We start from the raw sequence: 25,930 nt of genomic DNA, 5'->3' as shown, positions 1-25,930 counted from the left end.
GTTATACATGTCCCATTTAGGGCTGAACACTTCACAGTTTCTTATTCTCTGTACCGTGACCAGTTGTGGGTATGTGATAACTACCATCAAAGGCTAAAAGAAGTCTCTCTGGTGAGGGTTGAGAGAGACACTAATCTATGGGTATTACAACATGTCATTGGAATCAGTTTAATACTCTGTCCATTTAACAGAATAACGCTTCCTTACAACCTAAGACCTGTCTAGATACAGTTTCTTGGCCACAATAACAATGCCAGGTGTAAGGACCCCCGTTGAAGGAATCAGAGAAAGAACTGGAAGAGCTTGAAGGGGCTCGAGACCCCATATGTACAACAATGTCAAGCAACCAGAGCTTCCAGGGACTACGCCACTACCTAAAGACTATACATGGACTGACCCTGGACTCTGACCTCATAGGTAGCAATGAATATCCTACTAAGATCACCAGTGGAAGGGGAAGCCCTGGGTCCTGCTAAGACTGAACCCCCAGTGAACGTGATTGTTGGGGGGAGGGTGGCAATGGGGGGAGGATGGGGAGGGGAACACCCATAAGGAAGGGGAGGGGGAGATGGCTCAGCAGTTAAGAGCACCCGACTGCTCTTCCAGAGGTCCTGAGTTCAATTCCCAGCAACCACATGGTGGCTCACAACCATCTGTAAACAGATCCGATTTCCTCTTCTGGTGTATCTGAAGACAGCTACAGTGTACTTATATATAATAAATGAATAAATAAATCTTTAAAAAAAAAAAAGAAGGGGAGGGGGATGCTTGCCCGGAAACCGGGAAAGGGAATAACATTCGAAATGTAAATAAGAAATACTCAAGTTAATAAAAAAGAAAAAAAGAAAAAAAAAAGAAAAAGAAAAAAGAAAAAACAAAACAAAACAAAACAATGCCAGGTGTAGTTTTCACTGTAGGGCACGAGCCGTAAAGCCAGACAGTTGTTGATTACTCCCGTGACATTCGTGCCAAGCTGCTCCTTAGTGTGGCACGTGAGCTTTACACCTGGGTAAGGTGTGATTACTTTTCTCTTCCAGGGCTACGCAGAGCGCTTTCCCGCACAATGTAACCTAGGCCACAGAGATGAGGCTTTCGAGTGAGTACAAATTGATTTCTCCATGTTCTGTGACGCAGGCACGTGCTGTCTTCAGCAGTAAGGTCTTAATGTTAAGTTCTGGAGAGTAACCAAGATCGTGACAATAGTCTGTAATGTTTGGGAATCTGTAGGACACCACTGACTAATATACACTTGGGAGCCTATGGGACACTAGTGGCCAATAAACGTAAGAGAGGCAACCCATTCCTAACACTAAACTTTAAAAAAAATTATTTATTTATTTATTTATTTATTTGTTATATATAACTACACTGTAGCTGTTGTGAGCCACCATGTGGTTGCTGAGATGTAAACTCAGGATCCCTGGAAGAGCATCCAGTGCTCTTAACCACTAAGCTATCTCTCCAGCCCAGCATTAAACTTTTTAATTGTTACTCTGTGGTCTTTACCTGTTAAAGGGTAGCTCTAAAAATTTTTTAAAAATATATGTCTATGCATACACTGTAGGAAGTTTTTCAAAGGGTCTTTAATATTAGTTACCTCCTTATACTCCCCCCTCTCTACCCTCTCCCCCTTGACCCCGTCTAACCCGTCCTAGTTCATTCTCCTCCCCTCCTTTACACCACCGCATTCTGTCTCCCATCCCACGGAACCTCTCACCTCCTGTACTAGCTTTCTGACCTCTGTGGGTATTCCACATGAAATACAGAAATCTAAAAAGTCAAAGCCAGTATGCACAAATGAGGGAAAGCATCTAATGCTTGTTTTCCTGGGTTTGTGTGATCTCACTCAGAATGACTGTTTACAGCATCATTCATTTACCTGAAACATTTATGATTTCACTTTTCCTAACATCTGAAAATTATCCCATTGTGTAAATGTAACACATTTTCACTATCCATTAAGATGATGCTGGACATCTAGGTCATTTGTATTTTCTGGCTATTGTGTAACAGCGAGTATCCCTGTAGTAAATAGAGGATTACTGAGGTATACGCCTGAGTATTCTCGCTGGACCAAGTGGTAGATCTCTTTCTAGCTTTCTGAGAGACCTCCGCACTGACTTCCACAATGGCTGTACCAGTTTGCACTCCTACAGGCCGTGAGTAAGTGTTCCCTATCCCCCATATTCACACCAGCAGCTTTGTCTTAATCATAGTCATTCTGACTGGAGTAAGATAAGATCTCAAAGTAGTTTTAATTTACATTTCTCTGATGGCAAAATATGTTGAACACTAAAAAACCAAAATGAAACGTATTTTCAGCTATTTCGTCTTTTGAGAACTCCCATGTGCGTTTTAGTTTCCTTTTAGATTAGATTGGGTTACTTGCTGTCTTGATGGGTAGCTTCTTTTGAGGGTCAACATTGTCAGGTTTATAGCCGTTAATGATTCTCTTTTCCTCTTCTCTAGGTTGCCATGCAAATGATGGTGTCCTTTAAATTTTATGAGTGCTTTGCCTGTATGTATGTATGTCTGTACATACGCCACAAGCATATAGTGCCCACAGAGGCCAGAAGAGGTGGTCAGATACTTTGGGTCTGTAGTTATGGCTAGTGTAAGCTACCACAGTTCTCTGAAAGGATAGCCAGTGCTCTTAACTGTCAGATGATTTCTCCATCTACTGGGGTCCTATTCAGAAAATCCTTTCATGTGCCTGTAGTTCATGGATGGTATCAGACCTTTGTGTTTGTTTTGTTTTTGTTTGAGACACGGTTTCTCTGTGTAGCCCTTGCTGTCCTGAAACTTGCTCTGTAGACTAGGTTGAGCTCACAGAGATCCGCTTGCCTCAATTTCCAGAGTGTTTGGATTAAAGGTGTGTTATCATCACTGACTAGCTTTTTAAAATTACATTTATTTGGTGTGTGAGGGAGTGTGTGTGTGTGTGTGTGTGTGTGTGTGTGTGTGTGTGTCTGTGTCTGTGACACAAAAGTCAGAAAAGGATATCAGATCTCCTGGAACTAGAAGAGTTACAGACAGTTGTGAACTACCATATAAGTGCTGAGAATTGAACTTGGGTCCTCTGGAAGAACAGCTAGTGCTCTTAACCTCTGGGCCATCTCTCCAGACCCTGGGTATCCAGCCATATGTTGACATCCTTGGTCCATTTGAAAGACGAGGATCTAGTTTTATTCTTTTATGTGTAGCTCCCCAGCTTGGCCAGCACCATTTGTCGAAGATGCCGTCTTTTCTTCAACGAATATTATTGGCCTTTAAAAACAATCTGGTGACCATGGGTTTATATGTGCAGCCTCAATTCTAAGAATAAATAAAATTAAAAAAGAAAAGCTCAAGAGTAAATAAAAAGGTTAAATCTAGAAAAGGGAAAAAGCAAGCAAAGGAATCAGGAAATGTTCTTTGTTTTAATTAAAATGGAATGGAAACTTGTTATTTCAATGGGTCGAGTTTATTGTTGAAAATGTAGTGAGGGGCTGTTAACAAGGTGCAAGTGAAGGCACTAACCACATAAGCCTAGCAACCTCAAGTGAATCTCCAAAAGCCGTGTCAAGGTAGATGGAGAGAATGGGCTCCACGAACTTGTTCTGTGATGTGTGCATCACATTAACAGGCAACACTATATAATAATAATAATAATAATAATAATAATAATAATAATAATACTGATGATGATGATGATGATGATGATGATGATGATGATAAAAGGTAGCCAAGCATGGCACATACCTGCAATTCTAGAACTTGGGAAGTAGAGTTGGGAGGGTCAGAGGTTCAAGGCTGGCCTCAGCTACATGAGACCTTGTCTCAACAACTGCCCAGCCCCAACATACACACAAGAAAAGTTGACTGACGTGTTCTTAGCAACATCCCTAGATGAGTCTCACGCATGTATCATTTTGTACAATAATACAAAGTGTCAACGATTCATACGTTATTATAGGTGTGTCTCTCCACTTGTTGCCTAGAATTAATATCAGATATGTCATGTTCAAGAAAGAATATGCCAAATCCAAATCCATTCAAATTTTAGTTCAAGAGAGATCAACCAATCAAACATATTGATTGCCTATTCAAATATTTTCAATAAATCATTTAAAAAATAAAATGAAACGCTGTCCTAGCTAATTTTATGTCAACTGGACATAAGATAGAGTCATCTGGAAGGAGGGAAGCTCAACTGAGAAAATGCTTCCTTAAGATTTAGCTTGTGTTAGTCAGGGTTCTATAGAGTAGCAGAACTTATAGAATGAATATTTTTATATACATATATATGTACACCCATATATGTATATATGTATATACATGTACACATACAACATATATATATGTATATATATGTATGTGTGTGTATATATATATGGAGAGGGGGGTATTTATTAGAATCAGTTACAGGCTAACCCAACCAATCCAACAATGGTAGGCTATGAACGGAAAGCCACTGAATCCAGAAGCTTCTCGGTCCACAAGGCTGGATGTCTCAGCTTGTCTTCCATAAACGCTAGAATTTCAAAGAAGTAGGCTCTAATGCCAGTGAAGAAAGGAAATTGCTTGTAAGGCAAGAGTAATTAGACAAAGAACAAAAGCCTCCTTCTTCCATGTCCTAACATAGCACCATTCTCAACCTTCCTGATGCTGGGACCCCTTAGTATAGTTCCTCATCTCGTTGTGACCCCCCCAGTCATAAAGTTATTTCTTTGTTACTTCATACCTGTAATGAACGGAAATGTAAATATGTAATATGCAGGATATCTGATATGTGACCCCCAAAGGGGTGACAACCCACAGACTGAGAACCACTGTTCTACAAGAAAGCAGGCTGAGGGAGCCATTGTGAGCAAGCCAGTAAGCGGTATCCTTCCATGGCTTCTGAGGCAGCTCCTGCCTCCAGGTTCCTGGTGTTTCAGTTCCCGTCCTGACTTCCTCTGATGGATGAACAGGGATGTGGAAGTGTGAGTCAAATCAACCCTCTCCTCCCCAAGCTGCTTTGGTCATGGTGTCCATCACAGTGACTGTAACCCTGACTAGGACAGATACCTAGACCAAAGTTATACAATGAATGCATAGCTCCACCAGGCTTCAAGTCCAGACCTTTGCGACCACAGAGTTCATAATCTTATGATCTTGGTGTACCATGAAGATGACAGATGATGTCCCACAAACCTATAAGAGGACACTTCGTCATCTGCTGAATGTCCAGCATCGTGGAGTTCATGGATAGAGGAACAACTGCAATATTTAAATACCCAAACTCATGGCAATTCTCCTGTCTCAGCCTCCCAGGGGTTGGGCTTACTGGCACGTGCCACAGTGCCTGGCTTTTCTAGACGATCCTGCTGAGTAGATACATTAGCTTGGGTTCATGGTCATTAAGTGGAGGCTCTCAGAGGTCAGAGGACACACAAGTGTTGGAGCATTTTCTACTTTATTGTGCCAGGGAGATGGAAAGAGAAAAGCTTTGCCAGGAGGAAGTGAGAAGCTTCCACTAATCTTATCTTGGCAGGTAGAGGCAGGGCAGGGCAGGGGCAAAACTCGAGGCACCCTCTGGAATACTGCTTTAATCATTTGTGCAGGAGGAATGTGGCTACTTCCATAAAACTGTGAGGAAAACGAAGACGTTGATACACTTGAAAGCCAATACTCCTGAGGGAGTAAAAAGAAATCACAGAATGTCAAAAAGAAGAGAGATTATCTAGGCATGGCCTTGTGGGTCTGTGATCTTAGCATCCAGGAGGCTAAGGCAGGAGGACTGTGAGTTCCAGGCCAACCTGGGCGATCCATCCAGCAGTGAGGGAGGGAGGGAGAGAGAGACAGAGAGAGACAGAGACAGAGACAGAGACAGACAGAGACAGAGACATATGGAGAGACACAGAATGACGACAGAGGGAGACAAAGACACACAGAGACAAGAAAGACAGACAGACAGACAGACACACACACACATACACACACACGGAGGGCAGTCTGGAAAATTGACGGAAACAGGAATTTAGGTTGCTAGTAGAGGGCAATGCTGCTGGCACTGTAACAAAACTCATTTCCTTTGTTTCCCAAGAGGTACCTGAGAGATGGGAAAGTATCAGTTAGCTTTGGAGTAAAGGAGATTCTTTATCTCCCATTGATTGACACTATAATATTGGGCAAATAGTGTTTCAGAACCCATTTCTTCCTTGTAAAAAGTGAGTGTAATTACTTAATAAGGTGATTGGATACATTCTTTAAAATAACTAGGCTGGGGGAAAAGGTAAATTTCACTTTTCAGTATATATATTTCATACATGTCTTCTAGTGCACCTGCATGTACCGCGGCTTGCCTGTGGCGGTCAGAGGACAACTTACAGGAATCTGCTCTCTTGGTTCACCACTCTGGGTTCAGGGATCGAAGTCGGATTGCCAGGGGTGGTGGCAAGTCCCTTTGCCTGCTAATCCATCTCCCTGCCACAGTTCTACTTTTCAAATCTTTTTCTTGCTACTGCTTGCATACTCGGGATATCCACAATTCTCATTCTTTGCCTCCTCAGGGGGAGAGTATACATTTACATGTGTGCAGGGTTTTTGTCCATTCACGTAGTTCCTGCTGAGGCACGGCTTGCCCTGCGGAGAGGATCAGTTTATTGTCGTTTGCTTTTATTGATATGGTCAAGGTAACGAACATTTATTGAACATCTACAGTTTTCTAGTTACTGTGCTAGGCCCTACTGGATATCTATAGAAAAGGAGACTTTAAGACACTTATGGTACTTTAGATGAGAAATAATTTCTAGGCAAAGTAACTATCGGAACCTAGAAGGTGAAGTGCTTGGTTGCAGTGAGCACCTAGCGGAAGGTGGCATTATTTGCAGAAAAGCTGTCCTTTAAAGTCTTGACAGATGATAGAATTCACCAAGCGGAGGCTGGGAAAAGACAAAGCTAAGAGAAGATAGGTTGACCGCAGAGAGCTTCTCAAACCACAACACCAAATGGAAAGGAAATGTAGTTTTACTTGCTTTGGAGTCAGCTTAAGTCAACAGCGTGCGTGCTGAACAGAACTGTAAACCCTGGCCAATGAGACGGCCACAGTAACAGTAGCGAGCAGCTGCAGCAGTCGCAGAGCTGCGGAGACTCTGAACTGCCTAGAGTGACGATTTATTCGGACTGTTGCTGAAGCATCATCAACTCGCAGAAAGCTGCGGCTTCCCGGATCCCGGGTTCATCCTTGTCAAGTCCTCAGCGTGTTTGGCCCGGGGGGGGGGGGGGGTGAACCGCTCAACCAGAAGGCCCAATTAGCGTCAAAGGGAAGGGGGTGGTCTCCTCTGCGGATAGACTTTGGCTCCTCCCGAGTTCTGCCGAGCTCCCATCGCGCCACACCAAAGATGGCCTCCTCGCGTTCTCTAGACTCGGCTTGTCTCGCGCTCACCCTTCGGCCACACTCAACATGGCCCTAACCCAGGGCTGCATTCCTGCGGAACCGTCTCCGGACAGTTCTCGCGAGGTTTGGCGAGTCTCCCCCCCCCGCCCTCTCCCTCCCCGACTGCTCCCGCCCTGCCTCGCGCCGCCGCCACCGCCACTGCCGCCGGCGCCGCTCCTCCTCCGTGTCAGTTGTTGAGCTGTAATGGCGACTGGGCCGCCGCTGCCGAAGTGACTCCCGGGCGGGGGAGTGGGACCTGCGCCTGAGAGGACTGCGGAGAGCCGCAGCTCGGGAGGGGGCTCGCGGCGGGGCGGAGGAGGCCGCCTCTGCGCCTCTCCTTCCTTCCCTGCCGCCCGGCGAATCCCGGGAGCCGGGGCGAGGCGGGTACCCGGTGCGTCCCCGGAGCGGGGAGGCCAGGCCGGGCAGCCCTGGGGCCGGTCGGGGCGGCGTCACTGCACCCTCCGCCAGGCCCCGCGGGATGCACCGTGGGAGCCGAGGGCGGAGGCGACACTCTCAGGTGAGCTGCGGGGAGACCTGGCGGAGCCTGCGGACGCCTGCTCCGCCTCGGATGTCTCTGTCCGCGGTCCCAGGTCCCTGAGGTGGCCAGAGAGGCGGGGCGGGGCCCCCTGGCACTGCCTGACGTCCCCTCGGGGACCCTTCTTGGGTCCCGAGACTTTTCCAGGAGGGTCATCCTGAGACCTGGGCTCCCGGACCTACTGGTGCCCACCGAAGACCAGATTTCTTTGCTTACCTGCCAGTGTCGCCCTCAGCACCCTCGCCCCTCCTCTTGTCTGCATAGAGTTAAGCCACCTCTCACCTTTGGTCTCCGAAGTGTCCCTTCTTCGTTTGGAGATCGAGCATATTTTGGGAAATTCCGGGATACTAGCTCCAGTGTCAGGAACAGTTTCTGTTCCTTTTCCTGGGTGTAATATTCACAAAGTGTAGTATGGGGAAAACTTTGATCACCTCTAGCCCAGCAGTTGTTGAATGGAGTCTACTGGCTTATTCACACGATTGGGCGGGGAGGGGGTGACATTTAACAAGCCTTACGTGTTGGAAGTTGTCACTCTCGCTCCCCTCCCCCCTCTTAAATTCAGACTAATATGCTAAAATCATATTTAGCTACTGGCACAGATATAGGCAGAAATTTGCCTGGAGTTTAGTTTTTCAAGCTAGGAAATTGCAAATAGGTATAGATTTTTAAAAATGGGTTTTTGATGTTGTAACAAATGTTTCATTTGGGGAAAAAATAGGTCGTTAGGAATAGTAGTCGGTATCCATGTACTCTACTTAATTGTTTTGCTAGTGATTCTTGTTTTGAATTTGGAGAAGTCGTTAGTGTTGCCATGCTAACCTGCTCTCTTAGCTTGTATTTTAACGATTTAAAAGGAAAGTCCATCCTTGACCAACCTACTATTAGCACCTGGGAATTTTTGAAGAAGCAATGATAAGATACTGCAAACTATTTTCCATTTAAGAACTTTCTTAATTTAAAATATTGCTTTTTTAAAAAGTCAATGTGCTGCTGCTAACATGGGATTGTGACTTTGGAAGACCCTTAGACCTGTACTAGAAGTTACTTCAAGCCCATGAAAGTGTAAGAGTTTTTGTACACTAAATTGACAAACTATTAAATGCAACAAATCTGAACTGTTATTGCATTCAACTTAGTACACCTTAATCAGAGTATAAAGGTCATGCTAGAATACATTATATGTGTGGATAAATACATGTGTATCTTGTTTTTTCATAGCAGAACTTTGTGCTTATAGTGGTAGCAATGTTTGTAAGCAATTGTGTATATATATGAAAGACTTTTCTGACATGTATTGGTGTATAGTATTATTTAAGACCATCAGTTCTATAGAAATCAACCTCTTATGGTGTTAATACATTTATAAATTAAAGTTTTTAAATTTTTTCTTCTGATTTGTCATTTTTTAAAATCCATTTTAAACACACTATATATAGGGGCACAAGAAAGGAAGTGAAGTCCTTATATAACCACTTCAGTTTGTTAAACTGCTATAACTTATAGTGAGGGCAAAAGAGAAGTTGTATGAAATAACTGACTTTTGGGGGTGGGGGATGGGTGTACCTCCAATTCCATGAATTAGTCTTCATGTGTCTTGTGAGCAAAGGAGACAAAGATCTTTATTTTGTAGTTGTGGAAATGGACATACAAAGCCATTAGTTTACACGATCGCTATTTTATTCTGCTGATATTCTATTATTCTGCAGATATTCTAGAATTAGCTATACCTTAAATATTAGCCTTAGATGCTTTTGCCATTATTATTTCAAAATATTTTAAAAAATATATTCTTCCTCTGCACATGACACTTGTTTCTTATGGTGATTTCTGGTTTTTAAAGGCATTAGTATATTCATAAATTTTTACTAATTAATAAGTCATGAATTATAAACGATCACTGCTCTATGTATGATTGTCATTTGTGCTGTGTGGGTCAAATTGCAAAATAGTCTTCCTTATTGACTTTGCCCCTATGTCACACAATTTTTAGTGTTGCACATAGTTAAAAGGAAAGGAAGGACTGCAGTGTCTCTGCATTGATTTTGTTGTCGTCGGTCATTGGTACTCCTCAGTGGAATTTCACATTTACCTTTGAGTATTTTCGGTCGTTATTATTATTTCTCATCTCCAAGTTCTGTTCTGGCAGAGGTCTTCCACTTGTGACTGTGCGCTCAGTTCCCAGCATATACTAGAACAATAAATAGTTGAGTTAATCTCAGTCCTAGGATAATACTTTAAAATCACATTTTAGCTTTTCTTACACATATGTTCCAAATGTTTGTTCAGATTTGCTGGGTATCAGGGGAATGACAGCCTGGGATTTAAAAGCCACTGAGAATAAGCCACAGGTGGGTCCTAAAGCTTTGACGATTTCAATGATGCTCTGTTAGTAGTTGTAATTTAAAGAAAATGGAAGCTTTAAGACCCGAACCTGTTGACTATAATTACAGGCCTGTAATAAATGTAGGACCTCGTTAATCACAGTACTGGGTGTTTAGAATATTGGAGTCCAGTTAGCCCAGTGTCCATGTTGTGTTAGAAAGCCAACACCAGAGCTTGAGAGGAATCCAGTAAGCCGCTCTAGGCATACATTTGTTTTATGACAGATAATTGTCAAGTCACAAGGTAATTATGATTAACTGGGCAGTGGGTTGTTTATCACTATTAATTAAAAATTCAAAGTGGGTCTCAGTTTACATGTTAATTTAAAAATATTAGACTATAAATTAGTATAAGTAGAACAACTTGCTGAGATGAAATCTGGCATTACCTATCAAAATTTAAATAAAGTACGCGTACTATTTGATAAAATCATTTAATGTTTGTGAGTTTTATGTTACCTAAATTTTAACACAAGAGACCAACTATAAAGAATATTCATTTATCATGATTACAAATAAAAGGAAGCATAAGTATTAAAAACGTTCAAAATGTCTCTTGGTAAGGGAAGAGTTAAAATCATAGTATATTTGCGCTGTGAGATACTTCACAGTTGTTAGCAGGCTTTAGGGATCTATATTTACCTCATGAGGAACAGCTGAGCGTGCCCTTCAGCACATGGACCAGGCAGCAGTTCTACAGGTTCACATCCTAAATGCACTTTATACCAGCTGTGACTATTAGTGACTTAAAGTCATCTGGAAGGTGGTTATAATGACGGTCCTTGCCTCACGGGGCTATTGTGAGAACCAAATGAATGTCCGTATTCTAAGTAAGCACAGAGTGCATTCTGAAACTGCTTCTTATCACTAGTATGTACTGACATGGAACAGTGCTCATAACACAGTAATGTGTACAAGACATTCTGTATAATATGATTTGACTTTCAAAAAATAGATAGGGGCCAGTAAGATGGCTCAGGGGTCAAGGCGCTTGTTTTACCTGTGAACACGTATATCACAAACAGCTGTAAAACACAAACAACTGTGAATTATGTGCAAGGCTATGAGGAGTTCATCAGAATATGTTGGATTCGGTCTCATTTGTGTGTCCTCTTCCATTTGGAGATAATGGCCTCAGTTCCCTTTTACTGCATCTGTCAGGACAGTTGCCTGTTCACTGATTTAATGGTTTGATTAGTATGATGTTCCACTTTATTGCATATATGAGGGATAAGTTCTTCAGTTGACCATATCCCAGAGGACAATTGTTGTTGAATCATTTTGAGAGAGTAGTCACCTGTGGTGAATGCTATCAAGAGGTCAAGTGGTCCTTTGGATTTGGAGAAGAGGTCTTTGATGATGATGTTAGTGAGTGAGAATGTGGATGGTGGCCACCCTAAAGCTGCTTGAAAGGGACTGAAAGGATCTCGAAATGGAGATGTGGTGTAGAGTCAACATTTCTGAGAGGTTTGTAAAGGAAGACGCAGTAGTTAAGGGGGTCCTGGGTGAGGGACTTTATCTTTTCAAGATGTCCTTAAGCATAACTACATAGAGGACGATGTTGGAGAGGGGAGACTGGGACAAAAGTGTGAGGAAAATGTGGCTTGTAACCAGGTTCCTCTAAAAGTAGGTGCAGTGTTCCTATGGTACCCTTTCTCTAAAAGTTCTTCCTCTTCCTCCTCCTCTTTCTTCTTTCTTCTGCCATGTGTGATGGTGCACACCTTCCTAGCGCACAGGCAGGCAGAGGGAGGCAGATCTCTGTGAGTTCCAGGCGAGCCTAGTCTATGTAGACAGCTCCAAGCTAGCTAGGGCTGTATAGTAAGAAAAGGACAAAACTAAAATGACATTTTACTTGTACAACACACACACACACACACACACACACACACACACACACAATATCTATTTTATCTATCTGTCTATACACACATTATATATCTACACACATACTATACCTGTATGTATATGTGTGTGTGTATATATATATATATATATATATATACATACATACATATACACACACAGACACACACACAGACAGCATAAGGAGGCCAGAGACCCTCTTACAGGAGTTCTCTCACCTGCCCCACTTGTTTTTCTGTACTCCCCAACAAACTCTTACTTTAATAGTTCAATTCTTTTTAGCTATATGTTTTGGGGGAGTCTTTGAACTTTATTATTTTTATTATTTTGGATAGGGGCTCACATTGTACCTAAGGCTTTCTTGAAACTCCCTGTGTAACCCTGACCTGCAATCGTCTTGCCTGAGCCTTCTGAGTGCTGAGATTACAGGCCTGCATTGCCACACCTGACTGCCTTACACCTTTTTTGTTTGTTCGTTTGTTTGTTTGTTTGAGATAGAGACCGTCATGTAGTTCTGGCTGTCCTGGAGCTACTGTATAGACCAGACTCGGATTGAACTTGCAGCTATACCCCTGCCTTAGCTGTCAGAGTGCCCAGGTTACAACTGTGCACCCCTAAGCATGGTCTTTGTACCTTTCTTATAAGGCAGATATTTTGGTGAGTTAGCTACTTTTCGATTGTTGTGATAAGATACTACGAGTAAAACAGTTTATAGAAGAAAAGTTTATTTGACTTATAGTCCCAGAGGGACAGTAATCCACAATGGCAGAGCAGAGGTAGGTGGCAGCAGGCTTCTAGAGCAGCAGCTGAGAGTGCAACTCCCAGGAACAGAACAAACTTGAAATGGTGACCTCAAAGCCCCTAGTGACATTTTTTTTCCAGTGAAGCCATATCTGGTTTTCAAACAGCATCAGGGACCAAGTATTGCCCAAGACTTAAGGGGACATCTCTTTAAATCATTACATTTGGTGATGTTTGAATACACAGATTCTTTGTTAGCTTAAGATCTTGTTTACTGGGGTTGGGGATTTAGCTCAGTGGTAGAGCGCTTGCCTAGCAAGTGCAAGGCCCTGGGTTCGGTCCCCAGCTCCGGGGGAAAAAAAAAAGATCTTGTTTACTATCAACAAGTCAACATTTAAAAAATATTCTTATCAATATAGCCAGATTAGGGTGCACACTTGTGTGTGATTTAAGATAGGGTCTCGCTAACTTCCGCAGGCTTGCTTTGAAATCACTGTAGCCCAGGCTGGCCTCAAACCCAAAACAGTCTTCCTACTTAGTCTCCCAATGGCTAGGTTTAGAGGCGTGTACCACTGTGTCTAGCCTCACCAGACTTTAAAAAAAAAACAGTAGTAGCTTTAAATAAATTATATTTCTATTTTCTGTTGGCAAGGTAGCCATTCTAAGTTCATTTTTGGAAGTTTATTATCATTTTGAGCTTTCATTTATATGATGCAAAATAAAATCATATTAAAGAGTTTTTTAATCTCGATTTTTTAACCTTAGTCTGAACAAAGCATTAGTCACGTACACTTTGACTTCTACATAAAACAACTTGTTTTTCTATTTTAATTAGCCTCTTTGTAAAATGGACATTGAAAAACACTTTTGAATAATTTGAGAATGGGTGTGCATGTGTTTGTGTGAGTGTGTGTGTGTGTGTGTGTGTGTGAAGTGGCACATGCTTGTGCCAGATATTGGGAAGCTGAAGTAGGAGGACTGTTTTGAGTTCAAAGCCAGCCTGGGCTACATAATTCAAATCAAGACACACACACACACACACACACACACACACACACACCCCAATCCAGTTGATTAACAATGGCACTCTTTCAAAAATATTTATTCTTTTCATGTACATGAGCATTTTGCCTGTATGTATGTGTGTATATATGTATGTATATATGTGCACCACATGTGCCTGGTACCCATGGAAGGCAGAAGAGGGAGTTGGATCTCTTGGAATTCTAGTCAGCTGCAAGCTGCCATGTAGATTCTGGGGACTGAACTTGGGCCCTCTGCAAGGGTAGTGAGTACTCCTGACCACTGAGCTATCTCTCCAGCTCCACAAAGATATTCTTAAGTTTGAGGAAGTAAAAGAAGCTTATATCAAGGAGATAAAGTGCCAGAAAGTCATAAGAATGATGTCATACTCATTTCTTTTTTTTTTTTTTTTAATTTTCTCCTGTGGTAAGCTGTACTTTCAGCATTTTTTTTTTTTTATTAACTTGAGTATTTCTTATATACATTTCGAGTGTTATTCCCTTTCCCGGTATCCGGGCAAACATCCCCCTCCCCCTCCCCTTCCTTATGGGTGTTCCCCTCCCAACCCTCCCCCCATTGCCGCCCTCCCCCCACCAGTCTAGTTCACTGGGGGTTCAGTCTTAGCAGGACCCAGGGCTTCCCCTTCCACTGGTGCTCTTACTAGGATATTCATTGCTACCTATGAGGTCAGAGTCCAGGGTCAGTCCATGTCATACTCATTTCTAAAAGCAATGGCAAAGATATAAAAAAGAAGTGACTAACACTGGATTCTTAAAAGCACCAATATGGAGCCTCAGAGTGTTACTCATGGTAGAGCATGTGCTTAGCATGTTGGAATCCCTCAGTTCAATCATTAGCATTTCTCTCTACCATGAGAGCCACAATACAGTGTACTTGTGTACATAAATAAATAAACCTTAAAAAATAAAAAGTTTATGTCCCAGCCCCTGAAGTATCTTGTTTTCTTTCTTCGTCAACAGCACAGGATTTTAGAGGAGTGGTTGAGATAGGGTCTTGCTATGTATTCTAGATTAACCACCAACTCCCAGTTCTGCCTCAGCTTCAAGAATGCGGAGATTAGAAGTAGGTCCTGCCACACCTGGCTACTTTTTAGTTCTTTAGAGTTTGATCTGTCTACATAGTATTCCTATTTCCAAGAAAGCTCTTTTTTTTAATTTTTTTATTAACTTGAGTATTTCTTATATACATTTCGAGTGTTATTCCCTTTCCCAGTTTCCAGGCAAACATCCCCCTCCCCACCTCCCCTTTCTTATCGGTGTTCCCCTCCCCATCCTCCCCCCATTGCCGCCCTCCCCCCATAGTCTAGTTCACTGGGGGTTCAGTCTTAGCAGGACCCAGGGCTTCCCCTTCCACTGGTGCTCTTACTAGGATATTCATTGCTACCTATGGGGTCAGAGTCCAGGGTCAGTCCATGTATAGTCTTTAGGTAGTGGCTTAGTCCCTGGAAGCTCTGGTTGCTTGGCATTGTTGTTCATAAGGGGTCTCGGGCCTCTTCAAGCTCTTCCAGTTCTTTCTCTGATTCCTTCAACGGGGGTCCTATTCTCAGTTCAGTGGTTTGCTGCTGGCATTCGCCTCTGTATTTGCTGTATTCTGGCTGTGTCTCTCAGGAGCGATCTACATCTGGCTCCTGTCGGCCTGCACTTCTTTGCTTCATCCATCTTGTTTAATTGGATGGCTGTATATGTATGGGCCACATGTGGGGCAGGCTCTGAATGGGTGTTTCTTCTGTGTCTGTTTTAATCTTTGCCTCTCTCTTCCCTGCTGAGGGTATTCTTGTTCCCCTTTTAAAGAAGGAGTGAAGCATCAAGAAAGCTCTTTTTGATCTTAGTAACTCTTATCCATCCTTTAAGTCTTAGTTTAAATGACACTCACAGCTTTCAGATGAGATGAGTTCTTTCTGTCATATGCTCTTGTGTTATATGACACCAGATAGTGCTGAATGGTTAGCCTAGGTTTACCCCAGGGAAAAGCATTGTCATGGCTGGAAGAAGATAACTGTTTGAAGTAGCAGTGGAGACCCAAGGAGTCTGTTAAAAACACTTTACCTTCCCTGGTTAGGAGGGGGAAGAGAGAATGAGGGGCTTTATCTGTAGAAATCTGTGAGAAGTCTTGTCCTTTGGGGTGGGTACAGTAGCAGGCGAGTCACGTGGAAAGACGTTAAAGTGCAGTGAAGTTAGTAGATCACAGAGTCAGGAGGATTTGATTTAGGTAGAAGAACAAGGCAATTTGTGATGAGATTATTTGGACAGAGGGATTATGTCACATATTTATGTTCTAGATGATGACATTTTCAGTGTTATAAGAGGCATTATAGAAATGACTATTAGAGTCTTTCAAAATATTGAGAGAGATCTGGATTTAATTTACAGTTCTGTTATTTATTAGCTGACGACCTTAGAGTAGCTCTTTCGTCTGCCTGATTTCATCTTAATAGGCAAAATGGATATGTGGATACTTGCCTGATAGTTGATAAGAGATTAGAACCCACCCTTGCCCGTATGGGAAGAACACATCCATAGGGCCTATGGCTGTTAACTGTCCACACATTCCATCCCATGGTGTTAAAGGTCTGTGATTCAAAGGATGTTGCTGTGGTTTTGTTTGGAAGCCATATGTTCTCAGGATTACCTCTTGCAAATAAGCTCTCTTTTTAAATGCAACAGCCTGTGTTTTCTAAACATCTCTAGTTATACTACTCAGAACTAGCTATGTATCAGGATCTTGGTAAACCAGATGTTCTTTGGCCTCAGACTTGCTGATTTGGAATCTCTGAGAGGTGGATAGAATCTGAGTTCTTTTGTTTTTAGCCTTGATACTCAGGCAATTGGCCTCCTAGACCAGTGGTTCTCAACCTTCCTAACGCTGTGACCCTTTAAAACAGTTCCTCATGTTGTGGTGACCCCACCCATAAAAGTATTTTTGTTGCTACTTTATAACTGTAATTTTGCTGCTGTTATGATTTGTAACATAAATACTTGATGTATGGCCCCTACAGAAGGGTCATCTGTGACCCACAGGTTGAGAACCACAGTCCTAGAGTCTGCTGACTGCTTGGAAGAAGACATTGTGTGGGTGCTCAGAAACTCATTTGCAGTGAGAATGGTAGGGGTGTATGTGTGGAGGGCTATTGAGTTAAGAGAATAGAGAGCTTGGGGCATGACTCAGTAATAGGGCTGCCATCTAGCATATCTAAGAACCTGAGCTTAAAAGCCAACTATGGTGATGCACCCACTTTTATTTAATGCCAGTACTCAAGAGGCAGAGGCAGAGGCAGGTGGGTCTTTGTAAATTGAGGATGGCCTGATCTGCATATTGAGTTCTAGACAACTAGAACCACATAATGAAACCCTGTCTCAAACATAACCAGTTAACCATCAAACCCAAAACTAGCTACAGAGGTAGAGTAGGAGGAACATAATGATTTTAAAGTATTCATCCAAAGGGCATTTAATTGTTTGATTTCAAGACAGGGGTTCTCTGTGTGGCCCTCCCTGGCTGTCCTGAATCTTGCTGTGTAGACCAGGCTGGCCTTGAACTCAAGAGATCCTTGTGTGCGTGTGCACTCCTCTGCATATGTGTGCACCATATATGTGTAGGATCCGATGGAGGTCAGAAGAAGGTGACAGACTTCCTGGAACTGGAGTTGGCAGGTGGTTGTGAGCCTCCTGATGTTGGGGCTGAGAGCCAGACTTGTGTCCTGTAAGAGCGGGAGCTTTCCTATCACAGCCTAGAAGCTGGTCTTGCTGAATTGACAGCTAGGGAGAACAAGTGCTTTTATGTAGAGACTGAATAAATGAGTCTTTAATGTGATTTACACATATTTATTTATTTATTTATTTATTTATTTATTTATTTATTTGGTTCTTTTTTTCGGAGCTGGGGACCGAACCCAGGGCCTTGCGCTTCCTAGGCAAGCGTTCTACCACTGAGCTAAATCCCCAACCCCAGAGAATATTTTTATTTATATATTTTTCATGTTTCTGCTTTCGTGTTCTCTGTGTGTGGTATATATGTTTGCATATGTATGGACACAAGTATGGGCATGAGTACATGAGAGTTTACATATATTTCTTCTGCTGTTTTGTCTTAATCCATAATGCAGCTGTTCTTTGGTGCTAACCAGAGCAGTAGCATAATTTTTCCTAAAATTTATTGTATATCGGTGATTAACTATTTTTATCATATGGCTCCATTACTTTTGTGATACCATTATGTTCAGATTATTATACAGGTGGCTACCTTTAACTTCTTTTCTTGTTATCAACAGCATGGTTAATTATACTTTTCTGTTTGTGCTTTACAGTTTGTATTACCTTATAGTCTTGTGGGCTTATATAACAGTATGTGAATTCTCCCTATTTTCTCTATGTCCCTATGTTTAGTAGGCAAGTAGCACACACTGTGTTTGTCGTTTTTCAGAAATGGCTTTCCTAAAGGATACGTACTCATGTTTCTCACTTAGGGTGACTTGCTCTCCCCGTTTGTCCTTCTACTGACAGAAGTCTTTTTTTTTTTTTTAAGATTCATTTATTTATTTTATGTATGTGAGTACACTGTAGCTGTCTTCAGACACACCAGAGGAGGGCATCAGATCCCATTACAGATGGTTGTGAGCCACCGTGTGGTTGTTTGGAATTGAACTCAGGACCTCTGGAAGAGTAGCCAATGCTCTCTTAACTGGCCATCTCTTCATCCTGGCAGTGTTGTTTTAAACAATACAAAAATATTTTATTTACTTTTGAATTTCATAGCTGAGTACTGTGTTTACATAATTCCACCCATCCTCTCCCCTTCCCACCTCACCCTCTCCCTTTTCCAACTCCTCCAGTGTCCTTCCATTCTCTCAATGCATAACTTCTTTACATCTTCTTTTTTATTTTTTATTTTTTCTTAATTTTTATTCTTTTCCCCCCACCCCCACCCCCTCCCACACCCGGTGCCTCTTTATATCTTCTTAACTGTTGCTGTGCAATGCGTGTGTACGTGTGTGTGTGTGTGTGTGTGTGTGTGTGTGTTTGTGTGTGCGCTCGCGCATTCTCTTGGTCGCGCACTTGTAAATAAATGCAATGTGCTCAGTCCATTAGTGGCTTATAGGTTGTGTGTTTAGGGCGGCTCACTTGGACTTGGCTAACCTATTAGGACCTTGTTCTAGAAGAAGGCTAGTTTACCTCTCTTAGAAACCATTAACTGCCTGTAGCTCTTCATCTGCAGGAATGTGAATAAAGCACGTCTTACCTGTGTCAAAGCCTGTAAATTACTACAACGAGGGCCAAGATATGCTCACAGGTATATCTTGAGAGTAATGAAATTGGACTTAAGGCCTGTTCAGTAGGTGGGAATTCATTGCTGTTCCAGTAAATATAGCCCTGCCTGTGGGTGGTGAGGTCATGAACTCCAGAGGATAACCAACACTGCCACTTTTCTTAAACCTGTAAAATTTCCAACCACATTCTAAATATCTATCCAGAGCCCTGAAGGATTTAGGCAAGTTACATTTGGAAAATATCTGAGTTATGAAAAGTGTGTTGAGGGGTTAGGGAGCCAGTTCTATTATTAAACTATTTGCTATGCAAGCATGAAGAGCTGAGTTCAGATCTCTAGAACCCACATTCAAAGCCAGGCCTGAGGTGTGTGCCTGTAATCCTGACTCCTGTGAGATGGAAGCAGGATCCCTGGGGCTTGCTGGCCATGTGTCTAGCTGAATAGGGGAGCTCTAGGTTCAGTGAGAGACTTTGTCTCAAAAAGTAAGGTTTTTGCCCTCCATGTACATATGTGTGTACACACACACACAACGCATATGTATATGCATGCCCACTCACAGAAATGTATACTCGGACATGTACACACATGCCTTAATATGTGTTGAAGTTTTTGGTAAGAAGGATCAAGAAAAGAAGAGGTCTAGTGATAGGTGCTTTGGAAATGTAACCACTGAAGTACTGGGCTGAGGTCGAGGACCGCTCATCAGTATGTGTGCTGTCAGGGAAACAGAAGGGTTGTGCTTACATCAATCGAGGAGCAGTGGGAGTTTATAGATCAAAGTTTGAAATTGTATATGTTAATAAAATATCGCTATAACACCATCAAATGGAAAATTACATTGAAAATGTTTTTTTAAAGACTTTTTTAGACAGATATAATTTTAAACAATGTTAAATAAGTCTTTAAATTTTATTTATTTTATGTTTATGGGTGTTTGCTTTCATTTATGTCTGTGCACCATGTGCGTGCCTAGTGCTGGCAAAAGTCAGAGGAAGGTATCTGTCTGAGCCCTGGAGTAGGTTTATGGATGGTTGTGAGCTAAGTAGGGACGCCGGGGTTAGAGCCGGGTCCTCTAGGGTGCTCAGCTGCTGCGCTAGCTACCTCTTCAGCCCACTCAGATGGTTCCAAGACTGCCAGACATAAACTTGCAGGGCAGGAGGAAGCCATTTTTTAAGATCGTTGCTTTGGTTTTGGGTTTGAAGAACAGTCTTATGGAATAGTGACGTGACTTAAGTCGTTTGAAAGGAGCACATCCATGCATTTGGTACCCAAATCAGCGAGTTGACTAGCCTTAAATCCATTTGGTGCAGGTGACCGCAGTTCAGTCATTCCAAGGCTGATGATCAGCCTCACTTGCAGCACCTCGGAAGCCGTCACTTGTGTTGTCCTTTAGGTGACAGGATTATATGGCACAGGCGTTGTTTCTGGTGTCCTTATGTGATAGAGATGTGATCCCGAACTACATCATTTTATGAGCAAATAAGACGTAAATATATGTATGCTATATCGATACATGCCGTGTTACATAAATGTTTTACTAGATATTTGTAATTAAAGATGGACTATAAATTAGGCAGTAACTTTGAGTCATTTTTATGTTTACACTGCTTTCCCTTTATTAGCACTAACCCTCAGATACAGAAACTGTGGACTGAAGTGCAGTTTTAAAATGTATTTGAGCTGTTTATCCTTTCCATTGAGAAAATAATCACTATATTTTTGCACTTATTGTAAGGCAAAGAAATGTTTATAGAGACAATTTTGTCAGATCACTGACGACTAATGTGTGTTGTCCCTGAGAGGATGTCAGATGCCCTGCTGTATCGTCGTCTGCCTCATTCCCTTTTGAGACAGGTCTTGCACTGACACACTTGTCTGTCCTCTGCAGTGCTAGCTTCCAGGCATGTGCACCATGCCCAGCTGTCTGCATGGCGGCTGGGATCTAGACCAAGTTCTCATGTTTGTATAGTGACTGCTCTTATCCACCCAGTCCTGTCAGCCCCTGAGCTCTGTTCCCAGTCAGTGTTGTTGACTGTGATTAAAGTTTTTATGGTTGAAAAAGATTAAACTATTGGTAAATTCACTGATTTTTGTTTTTTCCCACCCCTGTCTTCAGAAGAAAGTTAATTTTTGAAGAAGTTTTGTATGTAGAACACTAAGGACTGAGTAGAGGGCACGTAATAAGTGAGCGTTCTGCCACCGAGCCAATCCTGACCCTTAAAAGAGCTTCATCTTTACAACAGTTGAAGTTTGTTTCTAGGAAGCCTACTGTCAGGATTATCTACTCCTTGGAGAAATTAATTCCAATGAAATTAAGATACTTTAAAATTTAACTAGGTTAAAATTTTCTTTTCTTTAACTTAGTGTTTTAAAATATTCAGCACTGGAATTGAGACTGCATCGCAGTGTCGCTTGCCTACTGTGTTTGAGTTCTGGGTTCAGTTTCTCAGGACTCCAAATAACATACTGTACTTTCTTTATAAATAATTGAATAAAGTAATTTATTACATCTTCTCTATGTTGTGTGCATGTATATGTGCATGGTTGCATTTACCATAGTGCACATGTGGAGGTCAGAGGACAACTTAGGGAGTCAGTTCTCTTTCCACAATGTATGGGGGTAGCGCTCAGGTTGTCAGGCTGGGCAGCAAGCATTTTTACCTGCCAGGCCTCCACTTCCTCTCTCTTAAATTCCTAATTTTAAACTTATTTTGTGGATTAAATATTTAATAAATATGATAAAATTTAATATGCTGTGAAGAACTAATAAAATTAATTAAAAATTAAGATCCTACTAAGTGAATGAACAAAGGATAATTAATAAATTAAAAAAAACACCTAAGATTAAGATCTGTGGCAGAGGAGGAAGGGAAGGAAGGATTGGAGGAGCCAGAGGGATCAAAGACACCACAGGAACAGGGCCCATAGAATCAACTGACTGATCCTCAGGTTGGCTCAGAGAGATCAGGGAGCCTGTACGGGTCTGACCTAGGTCCTCTACATATATGTTATAGTTGTGTAGCTTGGTGGGACTCCTAACCTTGGGAGTCGGGCTGTCTCTGACTCTTTTGCCTGCCTTTGGGATCCTTTTCCTCCTGTTGGGTTGTCTTGTCCAGCCTTGATGTGAGAATATATGTCTGGTCTTATTATAGCTTGTTATGCCATATATTTGGTTGATGTTCCTGGAAGGCCTGCTCTTTTCTGAGAGGAAGTAAAGGGGGCATGGATCCAGGAGAGAGACTGGGGAAAGGGAAGGGAAGGAAACTGCAATTGGGATATAATATATGAGAGAAGAATAAATTGGGAAAAAGATCTGTGGAAGAATATTTGTTCTGGCTAAGTTCTACCATGTTCAGATTCAAGCAACCTTTTTTCCCTATGGAATCAGCAAAAACAAAAGTAATACAGATGATATTAAAAGGCCTTAATAAAGCTTCTGGGGTCTTCTGTTACTGGAGGTAGAAATCAGTGTGACGTTGGAGTTCAGCAGCGTGTCCTTCACATCCTTTAGTTCAGTTTTGATACACTTTGCAGATACTGCCCTGGGCAGATAGTCCAAATAGGCCAAAATTCATGTGCACAGTGTTGTTTTTGTTTTTAAGACAATGCCTCATTATGAATCACTGACTGGCCTGGAACTTGCTGAGCAGACCAGGCTGTTCTTAAACCCACAGAGATCCACATGCCTCTGCCTTCTTAAGAGGTTAAAGGCATCTGTCACCATGCCTGGCTACAGTGTTATTTGCAGTAGAGAAAATGAAGCATGATAAGGTATTGGTTGTTTATATTTTACAAGAAGATTTTGTGTCTTTGTTTGTTTACTGTGTGTGTGAGAAACCGTGGGATCTGAGCATGGTAACATGTGGAGGTCAAAGGTCAGCTCGCTGGGGTTAGCTCTCCCAGCATGCAGGCCCTCAGGTGGGTGGAAACTAGATTGTTAGCATGTCGGAGCTAGCCGTCTTCTTATTGTCATGTGAGGGCAGCATGAGTTCCACCACTGGTACAGCTCTGGCCTTGTGACTCATAACGTATTTGCTATTCTGTAAATAATGAAAATGTTAATGATAATGGTAATAGTTCCTCTAAAGTATTATTTACTGGATTATTATATGACTGCTTTTCAGACCTTCATAAATAAGTCAGGATATTTCTTTACTATTGTGTTTTATAATAGTGATGGTCAGTGATTATTGATGATGTAATTGCAGGTAAATTGGCAAGATGAGGAGCAGCAAGTCAAAAGAGGTGCCTTTACCCAATCCAAGGAACTCTCAAAGCAAGGAGACTGTTCAAGGTAGGATTCTTTCTTTTCTTAAAGACTGAACTTAGTCTCATTCTTTTTTTTTTTTTTTTTTTCTTTTTTTTCGGAGCTGGGGACCGAACCCAGGGCCTTGCACTTCCTAGGTAAGCGCTCTACCACTGAGCTAAATCCCCAGCCCTGAACTTAGTCTCATTCTAAGGTCCTATAATATATTAAATTTTGGGCTAATCAATAGATGAAATTTACCCATTATCTTTTGATTTATAAAACAAAACAGTGGATTATGCTGGAGAGGTGGTTCAGTAGTTAAGAGAATGCTTACTGCTCTTGCAGAGGACCTGTGCTCAGTTCCCAGCACCTCCTATGTTGTACAGCTTGTAAGTGCTGATAACGTCAGCTTCAGTGGTCACTTGCATGAACACCTACACGTACACAAACGCACACGTGCACGCACATACATACACACACGCATACACATACACACACAGACACATAACCGTTTTTTAAAAAGTGGATAGATAATTAAATTTTAGTTTCTAGTATACAAGTTTCCTTTAAAAGTGAATTAGTTGAGCCAGATGTGGTCATGCATTACTGTAATCCCAGAACTCAAAAGGTTGAGGCAGGGGGATCATGAGATTAAGGCCAGCTTCTACATATGAACACAGTATGAACTCACCTCTCCTCAAAAATTATATATTCAAAATTAGTTTTTCCTTTTCAGAAATCCTGACCTTACTGTCAGTATCTATAGTCCATATGTAATAAGTTACAGTTTCGTTAGAGATACTTTAAGGTATGATATTTTAAAAGGAAAACTGACAAAGAAGTAGGTCTGGAAGCTGATTCCCGTGTGTGAGGGAACTAGAAATCAAGCCATATGGGGAGTCTATGGAGGAAATGGAAATTCTTATTCTGGAAGAGGATAACTCATGGGAAATAATGCAGCCTCAAATTAGTTGGAAGACTGTTACTTGAAAGACTAAATAGATTTCTTTTGTACTAGTAAGTTGATATATGGAATGGTTTCAAGGATATTCTTTCACATTTAAAATGTGGTCTAAGATAACGCAGTTTTATATTTGGTTGGGATATACTGGGGGATAACTAAAATCCCAGCACTCAGGGTGCTCAGGCAGCAAGATTCTAAATTGGAGGTCGGCCTAGGCTTTATAGCAAGACTCTACCTTATTTACCATATTTGTTCATTCTCATTCTCTCTCTCTCTCTCTCTCTCTCTCCCTCCCTCCCTCCTTCCCTCCCTCCCTCCCTCCCTCCTTCCCTCCCTCCCTCCCTTCCTCCCTCCCTCCTCCCCTCCCTCCCTCCTCCCTTCTCTGTCTTCTCTCTCTCTCTCGTTCTCCCCCCCCACCCCCCGTCTTGGGAGGTGTTCAGACCATTGCAGTTAGCTGAGGATACTTCTTACTCTTACACATTTCTTGAGAAGCCCGATCTAGCATTATAAATGCATTGGATAAGGAATAGCTCCAGTGGGGTAGTTCTCAAACCCTTGGGAGCATATGAAACTTTATAGCTTAAGTTTACTTCAGAACTCTGACTCTATTATATGTCGCTTTTTCTTAGTAGATGTAACCACATCATGGGATGCACTTTCTCAGACCAAGGCTGCTGTAAGTAGTTTCAGTTTCTGTTTTAAACACTTGTTTTAAAATTGATACTGTGCTATGATGTGATTAATTAGACTATTTAACTGGAAGGCAAAGGTGTATATCATACCATGAACAAGCATGCGTAGTAAGAAGTAAAGCAGATACGGCCTTAGGGTCTCTGACCTGCTACTGTCATAGCATGTGAACATTCATGTGACCCGTGTGGGTACTCATCTGTAACTTGCTGGCTCACTTTGTGTGGTGCTATGAAGGGTGGCTATGGGGAGGTTGGACTGGAGCTGTGTAGAAGGCTGGTTGTCAGGGAGGAAGGGAAAGGAATCGGCTTCTTGAATGCACTGTGAGTTATGTCTTCTGTTTTGTGGCAGTCCTAGGTTCTTTTCCTTTATAAAATAAGTGACTGTAGGAGAGTTATTTCCTTTGTGTTTAGTCTTGTCTGGATTATAGGACTCTAAACTGGTGAAGTGATGTATGGTTCCTTTAAGGAGATATTTCTCTTCTTGGTTAATTATCTTAAAATATGCTTTTCCCTACTTTCTTTTATATACCCCTGAATTTAGCTTTGTTTCCTTATTGTCTATTTGTATATAATGTTAAAAAACATTTGATTATTTTTAGTTTATGTCTGAGTGTTCTGTCTGAGAGTGTATGTGCACTGTGCGTGTGTCTGGAGCTGTGGGCACAGGCAGCTGTGAGCCACCATGGGGTGCTGGGAACTGAACCTGGATCCTACAAGAGTAGCAAGTGCTCTGACCTGCTGAGCCATCTCTCCAGATGTTGTTTGATTATTTTGTGGAGTTTTCTATGTTTTAAATTTTG

The 25,930-nt window shown here is 42.0% G+C and overlaps 1 protein-coding gene across 4 annotated transcripts in view; it reads left to right on the top strand.

The window, feature by feature from the left end:
* The first annotated feature begins 7,588 nt into the window (after positions 1-7,588).
* Positions 7,589-25,930, top strand: part of Cep350 (centrosomal protein 350) — a 141,077-nt gene continuing 122,735 nt past the window's right edge. For 2 of the 4 annotated variants that reach the window (XM_039091367.2, XM_039091365.2), the window contains exons 1-3: positions 7,779-7,916; positions 23,434-23,519; positions 25,068-25,114. In XM_039091367.2, the coding sequence (XP_038947295.1) occupies positions 23,447-23,519; positions 25,068-25,114 (120 nt within the window). In that variant the 5' untranslated portion in view covers positions 7,779-7,916; positions 23,434-23,446. Of the gene's footprint in view, positions 7,917-23,433; positions 23,520-25,067; positions 25,115-25,930 lie in introns of all 4 variants that reach the window. The other 2 variants (NM_001427193.1, XM_039091366.2) reach the window with 2 other exon arrangements.

Source organism: Rattus norvegicus, chromosome 13, assembly GCF_036323735.1.
Source record: "Rattus norvegicus strain BN/NHsdMcwi chromosome 13, GRCr8, whole genome shotgun sequence".
NCBI classification, from domain to species: Eukaryota; Metazoa; Chordata; class Mammalia; order Rodentia; family Muridae; genus Rattus; species Rattus norvegicus.
This window is presented reverse-complemented; position numbering and strand designations above follow the sequence as displayed.